The sequence below is a fragment of the Perca fluviatilis genome, chromosome 21, assembly GCF_010015445.1.
Source record: "Perca fluviatilis chromosome 21, GENO_Pfluv_1.0, whole genome shotgun sequence".
Classification (NCBI taxonomy): Eukaryota; Metazoa; Chordata; class Actinopteri; order Perciformes; family Percidae; genus Perca; species Perca fluviatilis.
In genome coordinates this window covers 15,423,002-15,445,535 of record NC_053132.1, presented here as the reverse complement: position 1 = coordinate 15,445,535, position 22,534 = coordinate 15,423,002, and the positions used below count along the sequence as shown (strand labels likewise).

General features: G+C 38.9%; 1 protein-coding gene across 1 annotated transcript in view; it reads left to right on the top strand.

The window, feature by feature from the left end:
- Window positions 1–22,534, top strand: part of LOC120551617 (protocadherin-15-like) — a 196,036-nt gene that overhangs the window by 111,471 nt on the left and 62,031 nt on the right. Inside the window, exons 20-26 of the mRNA XM_039789112.1 lie at window positions 759–887; window positions 10,832–10,951; window positions 11,101–11,286; window positions 13,119–13,355; window positions 13,797–13,913; window positions 16,030–16,170; window positions 18,266–18,378. Coding sequence (XP_039645046.1) covers window positions 759–887; window positions 10,832–10,951; window positions 11,101–11,286; window positions 13,119–13,355; window positions 13,797–13,913; window positions 16,030–16,170; window positions 18,266–18,378 — 1,043 coding nt within the window. The remainder of the gene's footprint in view (window positions 1–758; window positions 888–10,831; window positions 10,952–11,100; window positions 11,287–13,118; window positions 13,356–13,796; window positions 13,914–16,029; window positions 16,171–18,265; window positions 18,379–22,534) is intronic.

The window sequence follows — 22,534 nt, the reverse complement described above, 5'->3', positions numbered from 1 at the left end:
CTCTTACCAGCTTCTCTCACCTTCCTGGTCCTCTGCCTTTACTCGGCACATTTTTTTTGCTTTTGCTGTTGGTTGCAAAACACTGAGAACTGCATGGTGACATTTACTGTAACAATTGATTTTTAATGAATCCCCTCCAAACATTCACAAACATGCTTTAATGCTTCAGGTGATCAGTTGAGTTGTTGTATTTCCTGTCTTTGTTGGCACAGATTTTGTTATCGTCTATCCATCAGACTTTAGTAACAAAACAATCACTAATTAAACAAACTGAGCTGTCTGTTCCTAAATGACTGCCATTTGATTGAAGTTGTCTTTTTTTTACCCCTAGCTAACCTTCTTAAGTCATTTTAATGTCTTTCTTAATATACATATCTTAACACAAATGTCCCTTTTAACAAGAGAAGGTGCAAAGTGGACCATTGATGAATGGTTGTTAGAAGCACAAAGACAGCCATGACTAGAATGCAGCTGGGGGCTGTTAGTAAGAGGGACAAATAGACTGACTAGAAATATGGATTTAACCTGTGTAATCCATAACATATAAGCCTTTCCGGCGCTAGTTAAACATATTAAATACTGTAGAATACAAAATTCAGCTTCAGATGTCATCTGAACTGACCAGAATAGTAACGTGTGTGTGTGTGTGTGTGTGTGTGTGTGTGTGTGTGTGTGTGTGTGTGTGTGTGTGTGTGTGTGTGTGTGTGTGTGTGTGTGTGTGTGTGTGTGTGTGTGTGTGTGTGTGTGTGTGTGTCTAGACCTCCACTACGACGGTGAACATTGTGGTGACAGATGTTAATGACAATGACCCACTGTTCGATTCTTCACTGCCAGTGAACCTCACTGTCACCGAGGAGCAGGATCAAGCCTACGTTGGACAGGTCAAGGTAGGAAGACCCACAAACACACACTCTAAAACATGCACAGAGAAGCAGCATACACACACACACACACATCCCTCTCTCCTACTACCTCACCTCACTGCTCACTACATGTTTTTAAAAACATTTAGATGTCCTCACTGTAGGATATATTTACACATGTCTATATGAGAGCGTATGTTTGTATGCTAATGTTTTCATGCACACATTCATGACTGTATTTGTGTGTTATCTTTTTATGTGCTTTTTCTCACACTAATCCTTTGTTATAATGATAGATCATGAATAAAAAAGCCAATTTAGATTACAATTTTCCTCATTGTATCAATTATTTCAGACCAGGCATCTACACGGGAGAGCATGTAAATGAGATTACTCCGTTATTTCTCTTGTGTTGTAGAGTTACATGTTTGAAATGGATAACACAACTCTTTTTGTGATTGTGGCACGGATCATCTGTCTCACTGTGAGCGATTCTGACATAAGGGCCTTAAGAAAGACACACAATTACTTTAACTGCATAGGCCTCATCTACATTTCTGTGTCTTCCACCTTGACAGTCTCTTACCACACATACAGCACACAGAGGCTCTAATTAAATTCTGCTCTTATAATCCTTTACAATGGGGACCAGAGATCACTAACATAACTCTGTAAACCTTGGTAGCTTTGTAATTAGGACTTTATGTTATTGTACTCTGAGGACTGTGAGTGCATATTTGTAGTTAGAAAAGATACAATGATTTGAGAGAATGGTGTGTCTTAAGGACGTTGTCTATTTTGGGTTGAATATGTAAAAATAACATTTTAGTGGAACTCTATCACTCCCTCGTTCCCAGGAAAACTGAAATTTCTCACTGAAGAAGCAACGTTTTAAACAAATTGCAGATTATTAATGAAAAAAAGGATTAATTGTCATTTTTTGATATTACTTTTCAGTAGAACAATGTTGTTTTTTTCTTAAAAGTATACTATGGTGCAAGAAACAAAATGTCAGCAATTAAGCAAATCATTAGATCCTTCGTTTTCATTTTCTGCACTGTAAGCAGCCATTTTAGCATGTAAAGTAAGTGCATTCACTTTAATTGTGCAGCTGAAAAGTTGAGTCACTTATATTGACATAATCACAGCATTTAAACTTCTTTTCAGCACTATACGGTACTACACTATAATGTAAGAAGAAATAATCTAAATCTAGCACATGTTTAAGTAACATGATCTCTCCTCAGCACTGTGGGATGCAGTTCCACCTGCATCAGCACCCTCGGCTCCACAAAGACTACTGGACTCATTCCAGACCTAACAACTAACACGTGTATTCCCCAGACAGGGGTCATGGGTAAATCTGTCACTTTGATAGGCTCTGATCTTTTAAGATGCTCCCTCGGTTGCACGCTTGCTTAGATTTGCTCCAAACTTAATTCATAGCATTTATACACCAGAGTCAGGATGTCTTAGTCATCAGTGTGACACTTCGCTAGGTTCTAAATGTTAATCAGCCTTCTTTGGTTAAACACTAGGACTTCTCCTGAGATAAAGATATGGCCCTTGTACACCCATGTCTAGTGTTTTGAACAAGTCCTACGTTTATCATGTTCCAAAGTTAATAGCATAATACCTTTTCTTATTTGGACAATTGGGCACTCTTCCACACTCGTAAACCTTATCCTTAAAAAGGACATTTCATTCCAAGCATCCCAAATTTTAACTCTCGCCCAGACTTTTGGATGTGTTCCAAATTCAACATCCAAAAACCCACCATAATCTTCAGAGAGGGCACTTGAAAGTATTCCAATCCTGAACTTCTTCCCTTTCAAGGACCCTTGGAGTTTTTCCAAACCAAAACAGACGGTGTGATCCCTCAGCAGGCTGTGCAAGGCACGACTCTGGGCCTCATTCCAAACCAGGTCCCCTACCTGTAGGTATTTAACAGATTTCTGGAAGAATGAATGGACCTGACCTTGGTTTGCTGATGCTGATAAGGTAGGGAGAGATGGAAAGAGAGGAGGAAGTGAGACATGCATGGGTGGCAGAGAGAAAGACACTGGGGAGAGGTAATAGGGGTGAGAGAGAGAGAGAAGAGGGGAGACGGCAGAGCTTAGAGAGTACGGCTGCATTCTTAATCTGACTTTCATGGGTTTTAAAGAGGTGAAAAATGCATTAAAAAAAGGAAAGATTGGGGAAATTCAGAAAGAGGTCATATGACCATCACAGAAATGATTATAGCAGGTGAACACTTCATGTGCATGATATAGCGGCAGACAATATAGAAGCAAAAACTCCTGAAATCATTAAATAGTAGGGCTGTCAATCTATGGCGTTATATATGTGTCACATTCCTGAGCGAGTAATTGTATGTTTTGAGCGCAGAGAACTATATTTTGCAAGCACATTACATTACATTTTGAACAGAAATTAACACTCGCAAAAAATAATTTAGTTTGAGTAAACAAAAACCTATTTCGGGCACAATAAATGTATTTGCATGTCTTTCTCTGCTTGCAGGTAAAAGCTGCTGCGCTCCGGTCCTGTCTCCCTTGCTCTCAACCTCTTCTCTCTGCGTGCTCAACTCTAGACACGCTCGCTCAGATTTTCACAGCGTTACAAGTGTGCCACAAAACCAACCAATCGCAGAATCAAAAGGTCAATTCTGATTGGCTGTTCACCTCCAATTAGATCGCAAGTAGCAGGAAAGACTACAGGGAAACAGTTTTTGACACAACACCTACATGGATTCCCCAGCAAGGGGTATCTCTGCTGTAGCTAGTGGGTACTTATTGTTGTGGAGCAGCTTAACTAATCATTACTTGGGCAACAATACAGAGTAGCGCCGCCTGCTGTTATGTAGACGTATTACGTTTCTCAGCCGCCACATGAAGTAAACGCGTTAATTTCGTTAATTTTTTTTAACGAGTTAAATATTAAAAAATTAACGCAAAAATTAACGCGTTAATTTTGACAGCCCTATTAAATAGTAATTATTTTCCGTAATACCCAGAAGAAACAGTGGACAAGGCTGCATCATAGGGTGTTGTTCTGCATGCACATGCTGTTCAACATCAAACTTTTTTTTTATCCAGTTAGCTGCCTCCCTCTTCATCAGTTTACAATTTATCCGTCCATGGCAGCCACTGAAAAGATTCAAGGTTTTCTACCAGTCCAGCACAACAGCAGATGATTTCACTGATTTGCACACCTTCAGCCACACGGGAATTATTCAGTGAAATCGCCTGCTGCAGTTGATAGCTTGAATAAAGAAATTGCAGACTGTTGGTCCTTCATGGCATGATTGCTTGGCAGTACAACATGGTTGTTTACTCTCAACATGTACTGTAAGTGGCAGTACGCTGCACAAAAATGGCTTGGTGTTGAGACTGTTTGTACATTTGTTCTTCGTAAATGGCTTTAAATTGATTTAGGATTTTTGAAAGGAAAAAAACCTCAGAAAGTAGACCATATCGATCTCTCTTCATACCGTTTATACTCTTTTAAAATAATAACAGTGTGATGAAGCATTTAATTTACCACAACAGTATTTTACTAGAAACAAAGAAAGAATCCTTTTGGATTTAGTTCATCGTAGAAAGCCACCATGAATGCTAGTAACAGTAATAAAACAAGAAAACAAAAAGGACATTGGACATTTACAATAGCTGGCTCTTTATTTTTTCCAATCTTTTTGCACTGTGACTGCACTGTGATTTTATAATGTTTGGAGGTCTTGAGAAGGTAAAATCATGAGGAAAAAAAGCAAAAATTAGCGGAGAGCCTTAAAAATAAATGCTATTTTGTGTAGCAGAAATGTTTTTCATTTGAAACCATCCTGTTTATCATCTCGCGTACTTTCAGATTTATCTTGTCACCCCCGTTGAGGGTCCCAACCCGGAAGGTTGGGGAAAACACTGCTCTGAACCATACCAACACAACATAGAAAATCAAGTACAAATACATTTGTAGTATACGTACCGTAGGTTATACCGTAGGTGATACATGTATGTGTCATTTGGACGTAAACAGATGTCTTCCTCTCGCAGAAAAGTATTTATTTGTAGTTATGTGACGCTACACCACACTGTTGAAATGAAGTTCAGGTGGAGCACAAACTTGACCTGATGGGAAACCAAGTTAAAAAGAACCAACAGACTCAAATACTGAAGCAATCTAACCCACAATGTAGGAGTGAGACTACTCGAGTGATGGCTTGTCTGTTTGCGTAACTTACTGAGAAAAGCCTCCCACACTGTTATAATACCTGACTATGGTGTATTTGTGCAGCAAAATAAATGTGCTCCAAGACAGATATTAAAAAAAAACTCAGTAATTTAGTTTCAGTTGCAGGTACGTCTAATGCTGTATCTAGGAATGAAATTAGAGGTGGAGATGAGAAAGTGATGAAAAGAGGAGAAAGAAAAAAAAGGGGATATTGGAAACACAGAGAAATGAGCCCCCGAACACGAAAGGCAGAGCTAGCGATTGTAGAGACAGAGTGTAGATTTCAGGCTTTAAGCTGCTTGTGTGTGTTGAAAAGCAGCAGACGTAAGGCAGCTCAGACATGAATTCTATTGTGTCGTTGGCTTTTAACTGTCTGGCAATGTAATTATGCAGAGATAACTATTAGAAAGACAGTGAGGGAGGAATATAAGACACGAGAGAGAGAGAGAATAGAAGAACAAGGATAGAGAGACAGTCACACACATGCACAGTACCCAACTCCAGGAACTGCAGACATCAGTATGTTTGACATCAAGACGATTAATCCAGCACACTATCTAAAGCATTTAATCTAGTGGCTAAAATGCAATTCTATGACAACTTTACTGTTGGCAGTTTGAAGGAAGGTTTTATGGAAAATAATGTCTCCCTGTCAAATATCAAACATCTGCCCTTTTCATAGTTGGCATAGGCAGGAGAAAAGTGCTGACCATTTATCTTTATTCCAGTTTCCTCAATGATTTCAGTTGGCTGACATCACAGGGCTAAATCTTTTCATGTCAAAACTCAAGTTATGTTAGCCTTTTGGAATACACGTGGAAGCACATGTAAAAAGGGGCCTGGATACTCTAAATTATTTATTCACTGTCAATGATAGCTTGAAAATGTTTCACTTCAAAGAATAGTTAGACATTTTGGAGAATCGGCTTATTCACTTTCTTGACGAGAGTAATTGTAGTTGAGAAAATTGATACCACTGTGTTATCTGTTTGTAAAAGGTCCTATGACATGCTGTTTTTTGGATACTTTTATGTAGGCCTTAGTGGTCCCCTAATACTGTATCTGAGGTCTCTTTCACGGAATTCAGCCTTGGTGCAGAATTACAACCACTAAAGCCAGTCCCACAATGAGCTTTCCTTAGTATGTGCCATTTCTGTCTCTGTAGCTTTAAATGCTATTGAGGAGGAGAGAAGGGGTTGCAAGGTGGAGGGTGGGGGTGTAGCCTTGACCAACTGCCATGCTTCGCTTGCTTTGCAAGCCATGATGTCTCTCTCTTTCTCATGAGTGGGCTAAATTCTCTGGCCGGGCAAAGCAGAGAAATGGGAGGTAATTCTAGATTGGCCCATCTGAGCTTTCATTTTCTCAAAGGCAGAGCAGGATACCCAGGGCTCGGTTTACACCTATCACCATTTCTAGCCACTGGTGGACCATAGGCAGGCTGGGGGAACGCATATTAATGTTAAAAAACCTCATAAAGTGAAATTTTCATGCCATGGGACCTTTAAGTGTAAGACATCAGCCAGCTGTCGGTTAGCTTAGCTTAGCATAAAGACTGGAAATGGGAAACAACTAGTCTGGCTCTGTCCAAGACAGCACCCCCAAAGCTCACTTAGTAACACATTCTGTCTTGTTTGTTTAATCTGTACAAAAAACAAAGTGTAAAAATGACAATTGGCCATTTAAAGGGGTTATGTCCCTGACCAAAAACTTCCTGGAGTTTGGTTGCTAGGATGGCTCATTGTTGATAAAACGTTTTAATTAGTAAGCTTTAGGCCACGTTCATGTCATAAAGATATTATTGTTATTGACTTCCCGACTTGTAAACAGCATTCATGTCAACGTCCAGGTTTTAATTATGAGGGGTGGGGGTGTTAATAAAAAAAAAAAAAAAAAAAGAAAATAAAAAAAAAAAATATTTTAAAATATTGAAGGTTTTATTATAGGAAAGAAAAAAAAAAAAAAAAGAACAGACACATTAGATCCACTTCTGCTTACGTCTACAAAACGTACACAGTTGCACGTTCACAAAATGTTTGTTTCCTTTGCCACCAATTGTATCTCTTATCTCTCAACCCCTTTCTTTCTCTCTCTCTCTCTCTCTCTCTCTCTCTCTCTTAGTGTCCATGTTCCATTCTTTCTCTCCCCCTTCTCCAAACAACCCAAGATAATTATCCAAAAGCTGGATGCTCCATTACATTTATAATACAGCTTTACACCCAGATGTCAATGAATAACTGAAGGCAATTCACACTGAGAGGACTTCATTCTTCTCTCTTGCTGTCTGCATAACACTGGCAAGACAGAACCCTAATTTTTTATTAATCCTAATAGTCACTGTGTGAGATAAGATGAAACTTTAATGATCCAAAATTGTGGAAACGGGGAAAAATGGGTCACTGCAACAGCAAGAAGTGACACAGTACAGCAAATAAAATGAAATATGAATTGTGTAATGGGTGTTTGATAAACATATTAGACTGACAATTTTGACACTGCTTCTTAAGTTATAATTTATACACTTGGGACTTTGGACACTTTGGAGTGAAATATGTTGACACATATTGGACAGATTGCCATGAAATTAAACAAACATTCACAATCCCCATTGGATGAGTCCTAATAACTTTGGTGATCCCTCAACTTTTCCTCTAGCGCCATCATCAGGTGGAAATGTATGTTTTTCCAGTACTTTGGTTGAAATGCATCAAACACCTGAAAAACTAATTCCTGTACTTTGTGTTTAGTGCTAATTGACGATTGTCAGGATTCTTACATGCAAAACTAAGTTGGTTAACATGGTAAACATTATACCTGCGAGAAATGTTAGCATTGTCATTGTGAGTATGTTAGCATACTGCTGCTCAAAGTACCGCTGTACTTAAATACTGTCAGGCAGAGCTGCCAGCTGCTGACTCTTATTCCAGTGTTTTTGTTTTTCATAACTGTGTCATAGTCTTTATCCTCAGCGATCAGTACATTCTCATTAACGTCACATCATTGTCATGGCAATATCTTTCGTCAAAGAAAATTTATCGCCATGATTTTTTATGACAAAATTAGCATAACATAATGTATGCAAATACCATAAGGATTATCCTTAATCATATGGCAGTCCATGTTCTTTTTAAACATTTAATCAACTTCAAAATAATCCTCTTCTTGACTAATTTTGTTATGCAAAGTCCTGACGGCTCACGCTCTGACTGATAACATTAAACACACACAGTTTTCTTACTGTTAGCCATAAGAAGAGGTGTGAAGCAATTATTAATAACAGTTGCTGCTCACCCCTGAATTATATTTTTCTTTTGGGGACATTTAAAGTCAGAAAGCAATGTAAGCAAACCTCAGCCCCGCACACACAAACACACACTGTGTTAACATTTCCTCTGTTCTGCTCTCCTCTGCTCGGGTCTCATGTATTTTAATGCCATCAGAATGCTGATTGGACAGGATGAACACTCAGACAGGGTGTAAGGAACACCGGCCAGCAATATGTCACCTTCTCAACACCTTATTTTCTAGTTGGAAGAGATGATGTGGAGACAGAGTCAGGGTTTGACTGTAGTTGACGGATACAGAAATATTGTCTGATGAAAGAAGTGCAACCAAGGAAAGAAATGCTACTTTTTTTCCAAGTGAAAATTGAAACCCCTGTCTCATTACAGTAACTCTAGAATGGCGTTTGCTACTAGTGGAGAGTAAATTTAATTGCCCTGGACAAGTTGCAATAATGGAAAAAAAGGAGACACAGAGGGAGAGAGAGAGAGAGTAGACCACCAAGGTTTGCCTTTGTCACTTTGCCAAAGCTATATCTAAGAAGTTGGATTTCTTTGTGTGAAATGTACAGAAGAGAGCAATTACACGAAAGTAGGAAGGAAGTAGAGAAGGAAGAGAGAAAAAAAAAGGAAATAGCATTCATTCTCAACTATGGCCCCTCTGTGCTGAAATTTTATTAAGAAAACAGTGTATAAAATGGTGTTGGGTTAAGAAGTCAAAAGGTCCTTGCTAATACAAATTAATTGTGGATACATACCAATTTCACAGAAGCTTCCTGAATGAAACTGTAAGGCGTAATACATTGATAATTCTCCTCCACTCACTTCCCAGTATCTCTCTCCCTCTCACACAGACGCACACATTCACTCACCCACTTGCAAATATATTTCTTTTTACTGAGGAAGAAAAGCTTTCGTAAATGTTAACAAGATTGAAAAGAGGTTAAGGGCCCTGTCTTGCACCCGGCGCAGCGCAGCACAAAGCCCGACACAAGTGTCTTTGCTAGTTTAAGACCGGCGCAGTTGTCAATTTAAAAAAATAACAATTTCATTGTTATTTTAACAGCGCATTAGTAAAATGCGCCTAGGCTCGTGCACAGCTCGTGCAAATATTACAATGTGAAATAGTATGATATGATCTGCTCGTCAGCAGATCAGTTTCTTCTCCTCTCCTCTCCTTCCTGCTTAGCAAATCCGCCATTATAATAGCAATGCGCCAAGGTACAAACGCATCTGGCTTTTAAAGGGAATGGGAGATGACACTCTGATTGGTTTATTGCATGTTACACCCAAAACACACCTATGATTAATTAAGGCAAGGCAAGGCAGCTTTATTTGTATAGCACATTTCAGCAACAGGTCAATTCAAAGTGCTTTACATAAAACATTAAAGAGCAGTTGGAAAACGATTAAAAAACAAATTAAAACATTCAAGTGCAGGTAGAAATGATTTAAATAAAAACAAAAAAACATTTCTCTGACCACAGGTCCTTTGGGCTCCAGTTACTTGGTGTTTTCGTTACCCATTACAAGATTGCAGTAGTTCTACTTTTCACTACGCTGTAGCCGTCGCTACAAAGCTTAATTTAATCTCGGTAAACCTTGCTAAATCCGGGACAGTTCACAGTCTGTCTCTTGATAAGTTCACAGAAATATCTGACAAGTTCACAGATGTTGTCTTTCTTATTGACCTAGTTCACAGACTAAATCTGACCAGTTCACAGACGTGGTCCTTGTATGGATAATCTATTGTCACACCCGTGTTTTTTGCTTTCTAATCTATACAATAATAATAATATATAATCTCTAAATTCTCTGAAATATGTCTGTTATCTGTTCAAAAATACCACTAGATAAAAGACAAGAATAAAATTGACAGTGCAGTATAAGAAATTAAAGAACTGAGAGATAAAATACGTGAATAAAAGTTACTACTAATTAAGACACTAAGCACAACCCTTTTGAACCATGCGCCTGGCGCAGAGACCCTTAAACTAGCAAAAGTGGATTCGTACACGCCCTAAAAGCACCTGCGTCACACACTTCACACCGTGCGCTTAGATCGTTAAAATAGGGCCCTAAGTGTTTTACCACTTGTATACATACACAGACATATGCCCACTTTATTGACACACATTGAGCTTGATTTGAGAGGAAATTCACTTCAAATTTAAAGAATGATTTGCTACAAAGGCAGTGGTGTAGCACAAAATTCTGCGCCCTGTAGAATGGCATTTTCTATGGACCCCTCTCCGCATCCACAGCTATTCATTCTAGCATCTTTTTGGGCCCTCCTCACATGAGGGCCCTGGGTACTCAGTCCCCTTTTTCCCCCCAGTCCCACTCCCCTGTTCAAAGGTAGTGTGATGAATTGCAGGCATTTCAAAGCGGATTATTTAAACCTTTAGTCCTCATTTCTTATTTCTTGTGTGCTTGTGTTATTTCTTCGTCTGTGTTTAGGCTACGGACCCAGATCTGGGGACAAATGGTATGGTCCATTATCGGCTCGTCAACCACCAGAATCTGTTTTCCATCAATGCCACTGGAGCGATCAGAACTACGATGCCACTGGACAGAGAGGTCAGCGGAAGTGCTTGATATGTTAAGATTTCACATGACCCTCAAAGTTGTTGAATGCCATACATAAAAGAAAGCAGTAAACGGTGGCAAAGATGACAGTATGAGTATTTTTTGTTGATGTTTGACCGTGAGTCTCTGTCATCTTTAAGGTAAGAGGTCACTACTTCCTGATTGTTGAAGCCTGGGATGGTGGAGTGGACCCCCGGAGATCCAGATTAACACTGTCCGTCACCGTTCTGGATGTAGACGACAACAGCCCGATATTCACCCAGCAAACTTACAATGTCAGCCTACCAGAGAACAGCCCCAAAGATACAGTCATATTACAGTTAAAGGTGAGTGAGTGAGGTGAGTGAGTGTGAGTGAGTGAGTGAGTGAGTGAGTGAGTGAGTGAGTGAGTGAGTGAGTGAGTGAGTGAGTGAGTGAGTGAGTGAGTGGATTGGGCCATTTGTAGTCCTGCTTACCAGACCTATCTCCACAGCGCTGCGGAGTAAGTTCTGGCCCCTCCACACTTACACTTTGCATTTCTTTAAACCAATCACAATCATCTTGGCCGGCACTAAGCTCCAGATGCAGCAATGGTATATCTGCAAAATGGTCTTGGGAAGGAACTTGTTTATGTGGAACATTTACACCCCATAAAAGAAAACGCATAACATACAATATTAAATTAACTTTTCACAAAATACAGTAAGGTGAGCTATTTAAATTAGCTGGATGGATACATGGTTAAACATAATTTGCTCTTACCAGTGTATCGCCGTGTGTATTTTGTCCGGCGCAAATTCCTGCCAATCGGTCCCAAAACGTCCCAGTTAGATAGTAAATGCCGTAAACATTTTCTTTGTAAATCTTTACAATCGTTCCCTGAAAGAACAAAGCAGGCCTGCCTTGTTGCACGATCCAAATTGTCTTCAAAACTTGCCATTTTCAGCGACTAACTTGCTAGCTCGAAGTTTGTTGATGTTACCTGAAACCAACAGTTTTGCAAGGCGAGGGACATCCAGTGGAAGATCCCGCAATGTGGATTATCTTGTGAATTAATTGTCATCAATCCAGACTAGGCCATTTGCAACTGATGTAGTTGTTAATTATGCCTTTGTGCCGGTGACAGCCGTGGCCAAAAGGCATTATGTTTTTGGGGTTGTCCATCCATCTGTCCATCCGTCCCACTCTTGTGAACACGATATTTCAGGACCCTTGGTCAAGGTAACAGTGACCTCGCAAAATGCATTGTTAGCCCATAACTCAAGAATTCCTATGCTAATTATGACATTTGACACAAATGTCTAATAGGATAAAATGATGAAGTGCTGACATTTTATTCCCAAAACATCAACTCCACTGTGACATCATAATCTTCTCTTAGCCAAAAAATACACTAATCAAATAGCTTTTTATTAAATTGCTTCAAAGTTTTCACTATATACAGTATATGAGCCTGGAAAGACATACAGTACATTTAAACTGCAACTTGTCTTGTTGGCGGAATCATGCAACTACAAGGCAGTCATTCTAGTTTTGTAATAATTTCAGATTGCAAAGTGTTATAATGTATTTTTCCTGGAAAAATGCCTGATGTAATATCTTATAAATAGTGAGGGTCCAGTGTGTAAATCAGCCCTTTTTGCAACCAATAAAGTGTCCAGGCCATGCAGTGCAGAAATGCCAAAAAATGTCCCACTCACTACGCATCATGGTCACAATAAAAAAAAGTAATTTCCAAAGCGATCCATTATCCCTTCAAGTAATAATTTCATACTCAGTATCATACTTGGAGTCGTTTACCTACGTCTTCTTTGAAATGACCAAATTGGTTTCCTTTTACACTCCAGCCAGCACCAGAAGTCTTAAAAAAGAAGAACATTTGAAGACACACTGAGTGGAATGTATAAAACAAACAAAGCAACTTTTCCCTCTAGCTACACAGTAAAAGGAGGAAAAATAAGGTAGGGGCCAGCAGCTAGACTATAAAAGTCACTACCACAGGCGTTTCAGACATACCAGCCCAACACATAACTAATGAAAATACTACATTCTGTTACTCGCCCTAGCACATGTAGATGTTTGTCCCTCTAGCAAATATAAAAAAATTCAACTTGCCATAAATTCAAAAGGTGATGATATTACTTTCTTTCCCTTTCCATGACTCTCTCTTTCTCTGTAGGCGAAAGACGCTGACCTCAGATCCAACCTCACATATCGAATCAGAACTGAAGGCTCGGACCAGGAGATCGTTCGGCTATTCCACATCGACCCAGTGACAGGAGAGCTGTCAGTGCTTAAAGTTTTTGACTATGAGGCTCTGACTGGCTCTGAACCCACATATACATTCATAGTCGAGGCCATGGACACAGAGGGAACCATGCCTCCTGGACTAGCCTCTGTCACTGTCAGAATCATGGTGAGTGTGTGGGTGTGTGTTTACACTGATATCCAGGGGCCACACTAGTGTTTTTGCATATATTTACTACATTTATGCAAAAGTCATGGTACATTCATCTCTCATCAAGATGCTCTGACATCCAGGACTAAAGTTATAGTTATAGCATTGAGCAACATAGCCAATTTTAGTCCCTTTCACACTATCTTTGTTTACCTATTGTTTTTTTTTGTAACTGTGGAACAAGCGTGACATCCATCTTGCCTGTGGGGAAAATCAAAAACACAATTTGTTGTGGTTTTTAAGAATGGAAGTGAAAGCGTAAAGCCTACAAAGTCATTTTGCATATCATTAGTATTAAAATGTGTACAATTGCAGGCACGTACTGGAAAACAAAAACAGCATGGTGTACTGTATGTTTACAATCGTAATGCCATACTGTGTGTGTTTATCTCTCTTCAGGACATGAATGACTTTTCCCCGATATTCAGGCAGTCAGTGTACCGAGGCCTGGTTGCCCCTAATGCTGTCAAGGGAACCATCGTAACTACAGTGATGGCCAATGACTCTGACCCTGCGGTGGGCATTTCCAGCTGCTGCTATTCAATCAAACTGTTTTTCACAGTGTGTTCCTCAAATTGTGTATGGGAATGATGCAAGATAATGATGCTTGTTTCCTGTGTGTGTGTGTGTGTGTGTGTGTGTGTGTGTGTGTGTGTGTGTGTGTGTGTGTGTGTGTGTGTGTGTGTGTGTGTGTGTGTGTGTGTGTGTGTGTGTGTGTGTGTGTGTGTGTGTTTTGAATGTGTTTGCACTTCTTTCTTCAGTGGAGACTTTTTTTAACCCCAACGTAGCACTTGCATTGAGTGATACCTCAATTGGGCTTTTAACTCTAAACATCTTTGTAAATGTAGGCTGGTGTATTCTGCTCGCTGTAAAATGAAGGTTAGCTCACTTTAGAGTTCCATAGTGAGCCATTAGATAGTCTGCTGCAGTTAACTCCAATTTTAAAAGGTTGTAAAATGCTGTTGTTTAGATGCATATCTGAAATGCAGTGGCTTTGTGAAAAATAACTCATCTTTATCGGAAAGAGAAAACAACCAACTCGTGAATTTGCAATTTTACAGCATAGTAAATCACCGGATAAATATTTATATATAAAAAAAAAAGACCAGAAACACAAAAGTATCTTTACTTTGCCCTACTGCTCAATAAGCCATGATCTTATTTCTCACTCCAACATCTCCGTGGGAAATCTTCTACACTGGTGATGTTTCCCCCTTAAGCCTCTTTAAAAGCCCCATGTTCCTTTGACTAATGTGCTTTCTGTCTTCCTACATCAACTATATCGATTCAGACTTGAGGTCTAAGCATCAAGCTAGACTCTCTTGGGTCAAAAAGTAACATTATACTGTCAAGGCTGTGTGCTATAAAGGCCCACCCAAGGTACTAAAAAGCACCTTAACAGCCTTGGAGATATATATATATATATATATATATATATATATATATATATATATACTATTTGGATGTGAATGTCACTTATACCCTTCAGACCCACAATTTACCTCTGAAGTACAAATTATCTAAAAAATGTCCACTGTGAAGTTTTGCTGACTCACTATACGAGCCTTTATTTAATGAAAGCTTACAGACGCCTCTGAAGTACTACACACAACTGCAGTGCTTTCAGAAAGCTCATTTCAGAAGAAATGACAGTTGACCATGTAATTTATATACAGAGATTTCTGTAACATGATACTGACACTGCAACACTGAATATTTTAGTGGTGTTGCATAACAGCCTTTTAATGGAAATATGACCTTAGAAGCCTTTCTATTTACCTTGGATATCTTTATATTTATTGGCAACGTGGCATTGTTGCAACCGTCTTGTAAACATGACACCCTGGTCTGGTGACAACTACACTATACATAGTAGCTTAGTAATTGTTGAACATATCAGAACCATAGCCTTTAAGCTGCAGTGGGTAAAAAGCATAAAAACAGCAGGATTTGAAGTAGAGTGAGACCTATTCCTGCAGCCCTCCCTCTGCCCTCTCTGTTGCACTGACAATGCATGCACAGAACAGCCAATAGGAATGCTCTCTCTCTCTGAAGTGACCTGTGATTGGCCAAAGTCTTCCATCACGGGCTAGATTTTGCTCAGATCTTGAATTACAATATGCTAAAAGATTATAAAGGATTTTTTTCCCCAAAACAAATTGCCTACCACAGCTTTAATCAAGATAAAGCATTCAAAGTCTTCATGACTGTGAGCTGGTGAGCTGTAATAATGTATTGTATAAGATAATTTAATTGCTTGTATTTACTGACATTTTGAGTCAAATTATTCATACCAATTGATAGTCGCTCATTATCAACAACACTTGAGAGGTCAATTTATTATCATTCATATGCCTAAATGTGGACCTCATATATCCCAGGGGGTGATGTACGTCTTAACTACTTTATATGTACTTGGACAGAGACAAACGGTTTGACATTTAGGCCCAAACTAATTGCTTTGGATATTAAAAACACTAACAGTCATTACCACACCATGCTTTTAAATTGATGCTACACTGCAAAATGTATGTAAGAGTGGCAGCATTCCAGGGAGCATGCAAGAGATATTTAATCTGAAAGCCACATTAATCTAAATCTGTCATGCTAAATGTACTTGTTCTCTTCACAGGGTACCCCAGCAGGTCTAGTGCGCTATAAAGTGAACCAGGAGGCTTATCCATACTCTGCCAGCATATTTGATGTAGAGGAACAGACGGGACATGTTGTAACCAGAGTAAACCTCAACGAGAAGCCCAACCTCAAGTTCAGCGTAAGTTTGCACATACACAGTTTGACTTACAGCTCCACAGTGATCTATAATGTACACTTTATTGAATGCCAGTGGTCAGGACACCCACAAGGGGATGAATCTACAGTAAGGGCTTGTGAGAAGATTTCCTGTGGATTAAATAAGAATTAATTCTGCTTCACAAGATGATGCTTATTTTTGTGACTTTTATAATTTAGGCTTTTTTAGCCATGGCTCTAGGGATGGCAATATCAGTCTTTCCAAATGTAACAATCTAAGAAGGGAAAAACACTCTTTCATTGAACTACTGACAACTCATTGACATGTACCGTGTGACGGAGGTCGCATGTAGACATTGCTTTATATTAAAGATGCATAGGAAAGGTTGTTGTACGCAGCATTCTGTAAAAGGTGCCTGTGGCTCAGTTGCATTTACATGATACTGGATACCTATCCAGTATCATGCTATTGCAGCTTTGTAAATTTCTTTGCACCAGGAACACACACAACATTTTTTATTTTTTTATCTTACACTTGCAATATAGACATTATAAAACATGCACATCTGCCATGGAGTGAAACAGCTGTAAAAGATTCTCCCACTAGAAAGATAGCAACTTCTATCAAACAGTAATGTATTCAATGTATTAAATGTAACAACGCTGCAGTGAGTCTTCTGTATATCACAATGTAAATACAATATGCAGCATCACTTATTGTAATTACCAATCAATCAAATTGATCTATTCAAACTGTAAACACTGGCACCGAGGCTGTAGTCCAATAGAGACATCATTACTGGAAAAGATTCATCTGAAGCATCCCTGTTTCGCTTTAGTTTTTTGATTTTTAGAGGATTGGGATGGCATCACATGAATTGAGTCATTAAAAATGTATCTGATCATCACTCTGAGATTTTACTTGCTTTTTTGTAGCATTTGTGTACATAAAGGTGTCTTTGTACAGAGCACTCTTATAAATCCCCATCCACTGTAGAAAGTTTACCGCAATAGCTTATTAGTTCCAAAATTGCCTTTTCCCAGCTGCACTCCTCAATGGGGTTTTGGGCCATGCTAATTTTCATCTTTTCAGTGGGCTTTAATTAACACAACAAGGATTCAGCGTCCTCTGAAGATGTCTCTCAGGGGACTAATTCTACCTTGTTTGCTCCCAGTAACTCAAACAAAAAGAATTAGTCCAACACTGTGTAGAGTTTTGGGATTATGACTGAGATAAACACTGTCTGAGGTATACATTTTACAAGGACAGATACACAGTTAGAGAATCTCATTGATATGAAGCAAATGTCTAACTAATTGCCCTTGCATCACATCATAATGGCACCACAGCTTGAGGTATTTTCAAAAAACATTTTTGGAGCAGCTTGGCATGCATGAGCAAGTATGCAAGGCTAGAAACAGGTTTGTAACTAAAAAGCCAACCATTCAAATCTTCAGTGCAGTTAAAAAAATTGTAATTGTACCATTGAGCAAGGCCCTCTACAACCACATGTTCCAACAGCGTTTATAAGTTTCCAACAGTTAAAGAGTTATCAATGTGAGTTAGTGTATGGATGTAATGAAGGGCAATGCCGTATCAGTAACAATTTCCTGGCTAAGTAAGATGAAGGAACAGAAATATTTTAATCTATTTTAATATCTAAGTCTTGCCCTCATTAGGAATCCTTTTGGTCTGGTTAGCATTGGTTACCCCCCAATTAAATGAAGAAGAAATGCTAAGGAGGAAAAAAAATAAGCACACCAGTGGGATACACAATCATCCTGTTCTCCATTTGTCATGCAAATAATGTGCTTTTGGAATGCAAGCAACAGAAATGTAGACATTTATTTTGGTTTATTATCAGCCTGTCATGCATTAGCTGCATCAATTTCTGTGGCTGTCTCCGTGGGAACTGATAGCTTTGCAATGATAGCGGCCATGTTGCAGGCAAGCATGTGGATATCTACTGAATGTTGTGATTCGGTCTTTATTTCTGTGTGTGTGTGTGTGTGTGTGTGTGTGTGTGTGTGTGTGTGTGTGTGTGTGTGTGTGTGTGTGTGTGTGTGTGTGTGTGTGTGTGTGTGTGTGTGTGTGTGTGTGTGTGTTTGATTGACAGCTGGTGGTGGTGGCCTCTGATGATGGTGTGCCAGTAAAAGCGAACACAACTCTAGTAGAGATCACAGTCCTCCAGCCCTCTGTCATTCCCGTGTTCACTCAGGAAGATTACAGGTACACACACACACACACAGACACACACACACAAACACACACGGCACCACACATTTTTTGAAGGTATAATCCTTAGAATTTCAGTTCTGGTTGATGTGGCATCACCTGCTGTTTCTGGTGATAACATTAAGAACATCATAGTAATACAAGTACCAGAAGCCTGTTCGAAATAACACATTTATGGATCCCTGGGGGGCAGGAAATGCAGTTTGTGCAGCTACTCTGTCAGAAATACAACAGAAGAATATGAGCAACTTGTGTATCTGAAAATGTGATGTCTTCTTTATAAATTAAGCTATACTTGTACCGTCATACATATCTGCTCTTCAAAATGCCCAGGACTGACAGTTCTGCTCTTAACGACTTATGTCATTCCATGACCTACAGTATGTATGTGCTGTATGCACATGCACACAAATTGCATGCAGTGTTCACATGTGCTGGCTGTTCTTCCGAATTTTGTCCAGTACGTACATTTCTCGTTCCCTGTTAATACCTTGTGCATGTGTATGCCATTCGAATCCAGTGCAGGAATGGGGGACACTGCTACTGACAATGCAAACTACTATAGAGGTAACTAATGAATAAAAATACATTTAATATCTAACGGAAAATAAATGGCAGCCATGCCATACTGTAAGTAGTATAAAACTGGGTTTATATGATGAACATTTTAATGATGCAGAATTGTTGCCCACTCTGCCGGTGAGAGACATGCTCATTGTTAACATAATTAAAGCTGCTGTAGGTAAGATTGTGAAGATCCAGGACTTTGCCAACAAATTTGAACATCGACAACTTCTCAGTCCCTCCCCCCTTTCTGCTGCAGCCCAAACCGTCTCCTAAGCCCCTCCCACACAAGGGAGTTTGACAGAACTAACGGCATGTCCGACAACATTTTCAATAACTAAACACCAACACAATGTTAACTTTACTCACCAACAGTAAAACGATGCTAACTAGCAAGCTAACGTTAGCCATTTCAGCATCATATCAGACCGACCACTGTGCAAACGTTACTATCATGCTCACCAACGTAGCTTTGTGGACTTTTGACTACTAATAACCAAGTGAAAGATAAATCATTCATCGTAATTATGTTACCTGTCGAGAAGAAATGTGGCTACGTCTGCATCGTTCTTCAGATCTTTAAAATCCCGGAGCTCACGCCACCTCTGAAAAGCCTCTCCAATATTCACCCGAGTTTTGGGAAATCTTTCTGCAGCTTGTGCACGGGGAAGAGGGAGGGGAGAACGCTATATATGCGTGTACGTGCCTGAGCAGTTATTGACAGGCAGATAGACCCCCCCTGTGGCCCTGATTGGAGAAAATCAACCGGGAGCGGTGGAATTTTGCCAATCGCACTACAGGCTGTAGGTGGTGCCAGAGGAGCTGGATTTTTTTTATATTACATAATTCATGTAGTTCTACTGGAACATAGGGTCAGTTTCAGCAAATATGACAGAAAGTGAGTTTTATAAGACTTACCTACTGCATCTTTAATGTTTGATTGCCAAATTCACATTTTATCATAACTTAAACATGCTTTAGAACATGATTGATCTCATTTAGATATACAGCATCTACTTGCATATTTGCTATTCATGCATTTATGTAAGCGGCTACACGTAGCCAACTGCACATGGAAGGAAGAGATCTTGCAATTAAGCTTAGTTACAGCAGTGTTTACTATACTGTGATGCATTATGGCAATACAAAGCCTATTTCTGCTTTCTGTTAGAGCATCATAGATGTACAGTGCTTTCTAAATAGATACTTGACTTGTTGATGGTCTTATTTTTAATGAAACCTACTAAATGCAAAGGTTTTGAAACAGTTTTTGACCAAAAAAAGCTGTTAATTACCAATAAAACACCAATAAAACTCAGGTCTGATATCACACGCTTGGTCAGAGTTTATGTACGCTGTCTAAATGTGGGAATGCAACCATTTAGTTGTTGCAGTAGTTAAGTTGTGGCATCCAGTGGAGAGAGGGATATTCATCTCAATTTCACACACCCAGCCAAACAAAAATGCTTGGTACCATTTGTTTTATAAGTAATGAATAGCATTAATAACAACTGGAAATTAATTTAAAGAAGCAGACACTCAATATAAAAAACATTAAAGGGCACATTGGGCGCTCATTTCCTCTGGCCAACCATGCCCCTGTCAGTGGAAAAGCATATAGAGAGTTGAGAGTAAACAAGAATACATTAAATACCTGATGCAAAAAAATGTCACAAAGAAATAGAATTTTTTTTATACAATACAAAGCCAAAAAAAGTGTTTTCCTTCATTTTCTAACCGTGTATATATCGACAGAAGCTCTAAAACAACAATAAATGTGAAGGATTGATATCATATTTTTGTAAAGACAACACACACACACACACACACACACACACACACACACACACACACACACACATATATACTGCATACTTTTATTCATATTTTGTGAAATGCCAATACACCCAGTGGTCACACATTACAAACTCAACCAACATTAATACATTATACTCTCATGTGCAGACACATACACACTCTCAAGTGAAGTCATCATTATAACTCTTTTATGAGGTCATGGAGTCACTTCAGGTTTTCTCCTCTGTGATTGGCTGGGTAGACAGAGGGTGTGTGTGAGGTCAGATGTGAAATTGGCCTCGGCAGTACAGCTATGTCTTTCTATCTTATCTTTCATTAAAAATATTAACATTTTCCTTTTTGCTCTTCTGCTTGTTCCTCTCTGTCCTGTTACTACCATTTTGCGGCTTGATATGGCTTACCACATTATAGTAGCTTCTAATTTTCTGTTTTACAACAATTTTTCCGCGCCATCCTGTTTTTTATCGGCCACTCTATATGTCTACTTGTTTATTGTTTATTGTTAATAAAACGTTATATCATTATAAACATCGTCAGAAATGATTCAGAATAAGTTATTACATTATTACATTCAGTATTACATTCATACAGCAAATATGTCCATTCCCTACTCACAACTTTAAATAGTGCATTCTCAGATGGTATTTGAAAGAGACTTTGCTATTCATTTTATGTATATTCAGTGGGCAATTATACCAATGATTGATGGCCCGATAAATAACTGTTCACTTTAAAGCACTTGTCCCCAATAATGACGCTTGAGGGAATGAATTTTCCTTCCATTTGCTTTGTTGTTATGTTGTCCGTCAGGCACATTATCAAAGAAAATTGGAGATGGATTGGAGAATGGATGCTTTTAAATGTCATATTTTTCTTATTTCATATTTTTTTTAGTTTGTTTAGCTTGGTGTCATTCTTTTATTCTCTCATGTAGATTTTGTTTTTTGTGTTTAAGTTCTTCCTCTCCTCTTGTGTACCTTCATAACATGTCAAAGCATTTTTACTGCAATGCATCTCACTTTCACATAGCTTCTTGTGCCATCTGTCATGTGTCATGCAAGAATCCCCCAGCGTTGACGCTGATTTCATAGAAGAAATATATGTTTACATGTGTGCGTGTATGTTTATTTACATTTCAGTTGCTATCACACCTGAGAACCATAAGCTCGAAGCTAATGAGCTTGTTTGGGAGTAATTGCAACTTCAGTTTTAATATAGACATATTTTCCCACTATTACAGACACTGTTTCAAGATGTCATGGTTTGTCTTTCACACGGAGCAAAGTAAAAGTCCTTTCTATTTTTAGGAAAAGAGTTACAGGCGAGAGAGAGAGAGAGATGTCAGCCAGCCATATAATACTGCATTTATGAATATGTAACATAGCCTCTAGCTAAAAGAGTGTGTTTGCCTGTCTGTCTATATGAGTGGGCACTTTTTAGAATCTGTGTGTATTCATTTGGATTTGTGAATCAACACATTTGTGCACTGTGGATGTCCCTTTCTGTGGATATTTGTCTTTTGTATGTGTGTCTTTAATGTCTCTGTGTGCATGTGTACCTTATATTTAACATATTTGTGCCTGTCTTTTAGTGTGTGTGTGTGTGTGTGTGTGTGTGTGTGTGTGTGTGTGTGTGTGTGTTGATGTTTTTTGTGTTCACACAGAGTGCAGTGTTCCAGCTTTGAATTAATTATCACAGCTTTATTGAATAAAAGCTAACCATTGTACCAGTGTGGTTTTAGGAGCTTACTCAAGCTGCTTAATGACTT